General features: G+C 43.7%; 1 protein-coding gene across 1 annotated transcript; it reads left to right on the top strand.

Annotated features, from left to right (window-relative positions):
- Positions 1 to 1,455: 1,455 nt before the first annotated feature.
- SETTUDRAFT_154892 (uncharacterized protein) lies at positions 1,456 to 2,449 on the top strand (the record flags this gene model as incomplete). The annotated part of the gene is made up of 3 exons (XM_008029553.1): positions 1,456 to 1,472; positions 1,747 to 2,207; positions 2,277 to 2,449. 3 exons carry the CDS (start codon positions 1,456 to 1,458, stop codon positions 2,447 to 2,449), a joined length of 651 nt encoding a protein of 216 aa, XP_008027744.1.
- Positions 2,450 to 3,030: the final 581 nt, after the last annotated feature.

The raw sequence follows: 3,030 nt of genomic DNA on the forward strand, positions 1-3,030 counted from the left end.
GATCATGTGACAGCGTAAGGACATTCACGTGATGTTCTTGCATCGATATACTATAGGTGACTACCTCAATTTGGCAGTCTTGCTCTATTTGGCGGATATAATCAATACTATTGTAATTGAATGTATGATCTGTTTGAGTGTTCTATAAAATTTCACCACTGAGGTAGTAGATTTCATTACGCAGTAAGGTCCACTGTAGAACAAAGCGGTAAGGCGCTATATGTAGTTAGCACCTTCAGCTTCACTATTAGATAACAACCCTGAGTATATAAGACCCCTTGCTTAATAAACGGTCTCGCCTTCATGACTACTGCTCTTTGCTAGTGCTTGAACGAAATCATGTGACATATTAACACCATGACCAAAGGCACTAGTCTATTAGTTCCACCCTCGATAGACGACCATTTCTACTACTCCTGTAATTAATATATTAGTAACTACAGCTAACCATAAGCCGATAATGTGGAGGCGCTAGCTCCTAGTAGCAGTAGTTTGAATAGTGTTTTGTATTGGAGCACTGTCTTCGCTATGAAGAAAACAGCTCAAACATACACTGTAAGAGCCTCCAGACTAAACTTGACCTAGATTTCTTGAAAATAAAGAAATTGCTACAAAATTTGACTGGTAGGCTATATCCACCCATGCAACACCAAAGATTTTAGACGCAAGAGATTTGCTGCCGAAGCTGAGCTGTAAGATGATGCATTATGAACAACCTAACACACGTTGATATGATGTGTTGAATAGAGCGGTGTAAGTGGCATAATTTCCGAGCCTTTTCGGATTTTTCCACCGCATCCGATGATTGATGATGCGAATACTCTAATAGTCTTTTTTTCATTGCCTCTGGTCCTGGCATCTCGCGCCTCCCAGTGAAGAGGGAGGGTTGAGAGGACGGTGTCCTCCCTTCAAGCAGTGGCCTCCTGAGGCCATGCTTTGGCGACATGCCAAATACGTAATCGCTGACCAGCAGTGATGATTATCGTCTGACGTGGATGCGGGTTGAGGACCAGCCCTCCCTTCCTTGTCTAGGAGAGAGTCCTCTTTGTTACTTCTGGCATCTTGCTTCTAGGGGGAAGATAAGAAAGTACTAGACCGAAGAAGCACAGGCCTAGGAAGAATGGACATACTGTGAAGAGCTGTATTTGACCGAAGTAATGTCATACTGGAGTAGATCTGGAGACAGGATTGTACTGGGTCCAAGAAGCGCGATGTAACCTAGCGTTATGGAGGGCAACGAGAAATCACAATTTCAATCAAGACCACGCCGAACTAAGGTATTCTAGAGCTAGGAATAGGGCCGCACTGGATCGGCCATAAGCTCCAATAGAAATACAGACCACAATGTAGCGTTAAATTGTGGACTGAAGTGGTACCGCACAGGGACTGACTACTGCAAGCGGTAAGATTCTGCGATCACTGTATGACTACGAATAACAGTTCAACGCTCACAATATGGCCTTTGCCCCCATGTATCTTGAACCTTCGGTTTAATATAAAAATAGTCTGTGATTTAGATCTCTAGGTTATCCGCATGACAGGTTTACACTCTTCAAAAATACACAAGTCCTCACCCGGCACATCTTTTAAATCCTCAGCAGTGGGTAACCATTGTCTCTCTGCTTGCTTATGTCGTTTGAGCAGTCTTGATTAACAGATCCGTAGCGTTTCCACCGCATATAATTCTGGAGATATTTGCACTACCCTCTGTTACAGTACTATCAGTTAATCGATGGCTGCGCCTAGTTACCGAGATACGAGCCTAACCATGCCTGAATCCGAAACGCAGAGGCTTTTTGACGGTGATGATGAACTGGACTCTGCACCAGAGCCTGGTGACGGGGCGAAAAGCCCATCGAAGTACCGACCTTTACGATTTCTCATCCCGCTTTGGAAATCTTGTGTCTTCCTACTAGCAATTTGCGGGTTATTCGGCTTGTGGCAGCGTGTGCATGATTATCCTGCTCTGGCAGAACAAGATGCCTCATGTTCCTGCGGAACGTCTATGGCCGAGGCGATGGCAATGGACTGTCAATACGATATACTCTCTTCAGCCTGGCTACCTCCGAGATGCCGTGGCGAGGAGGTATCAGCAGAGTTTGATAAAGCTAGTCCTGGTCCTGATGGTGCCTGGAGTTATTTCGCAGATGCAAATGGTACTAATTTGATAGACCCGTCTACATTGGGTTTACTTACCAACACGAGGCGTGCGTACTATGCTACAAACATATAGCATATTGTACACTTTCTCTACTTCTGGAAGAAACAGTATCGAGCAAGGCTCACAGGCGTTGCGGTTGAAATATGGGGTGATACTGAGCCCCATATAGATCACTGTCTCATGATCTTTCGTAGCCTTACCTTGACTGAGTCTATGGGCTCAATGGTAGAGCCGATGCTACCTAACCCCCCATTTCGAGGAAAAACCGCCAGGCTGGGCCAGGAGTAGCGCTATGGGGATATCTCACCGGCACCTATTCACTATTACTATTCTTACTAGCATTCTATAGAGCTGGTAGAATGTATATCTGTTAAATTCTTCAATCTTAGTTACTTCATGGATCATATATCCTCCCCATCGTTCGCTATAGAATGTGACTTTATGTCCCTGTCATCCAGTGCAGAGGATACCGCCATGAAGTAACATGATTGGAAAATAGGTGCGAAAAGTGATTACATACGAGACTGCGTTTGTTATTTACCTAGCCTCCTATCCAGAGGAATCCTAAGGCATAATTTAAATTTTAAAACTCTCTGTTATTCATGAGCCTGTAGGGTCATAGAAGCCCGTTTAACTTTATGGATGTATTAGACGTGATATCCAATTCCGATTCGCGAAAAAACAAATAAAAACTTAGACTTATATAATTAGGTAGTAAGGATTACATTGCCTTATTTCCTATCAGCCGAGCTTAAACTCTGAAAAGAGAACTCCATACAACGAATAGCAAATAACCTGCCCTTGACTAGCTAACTCTTTAAACCTACTCCCTTTCACTTACTATTTATCCCTATCAGTTTCACCTGAAC

This window comes from Exserohilum turcica (genome assembly GCF_000359705.1).
Source record: "Exserohilum turcica Et28A unplaced genomic scaffold SETTUscaffold_3, whole genome shotgun sequence".
Lineage (NCBI taxonomy): Eukaryota > Fungi > Ascomycota > Dothideomycetes > Pleosporales > Pleosporaceae > Exserohilum > Exserohilum turcicum.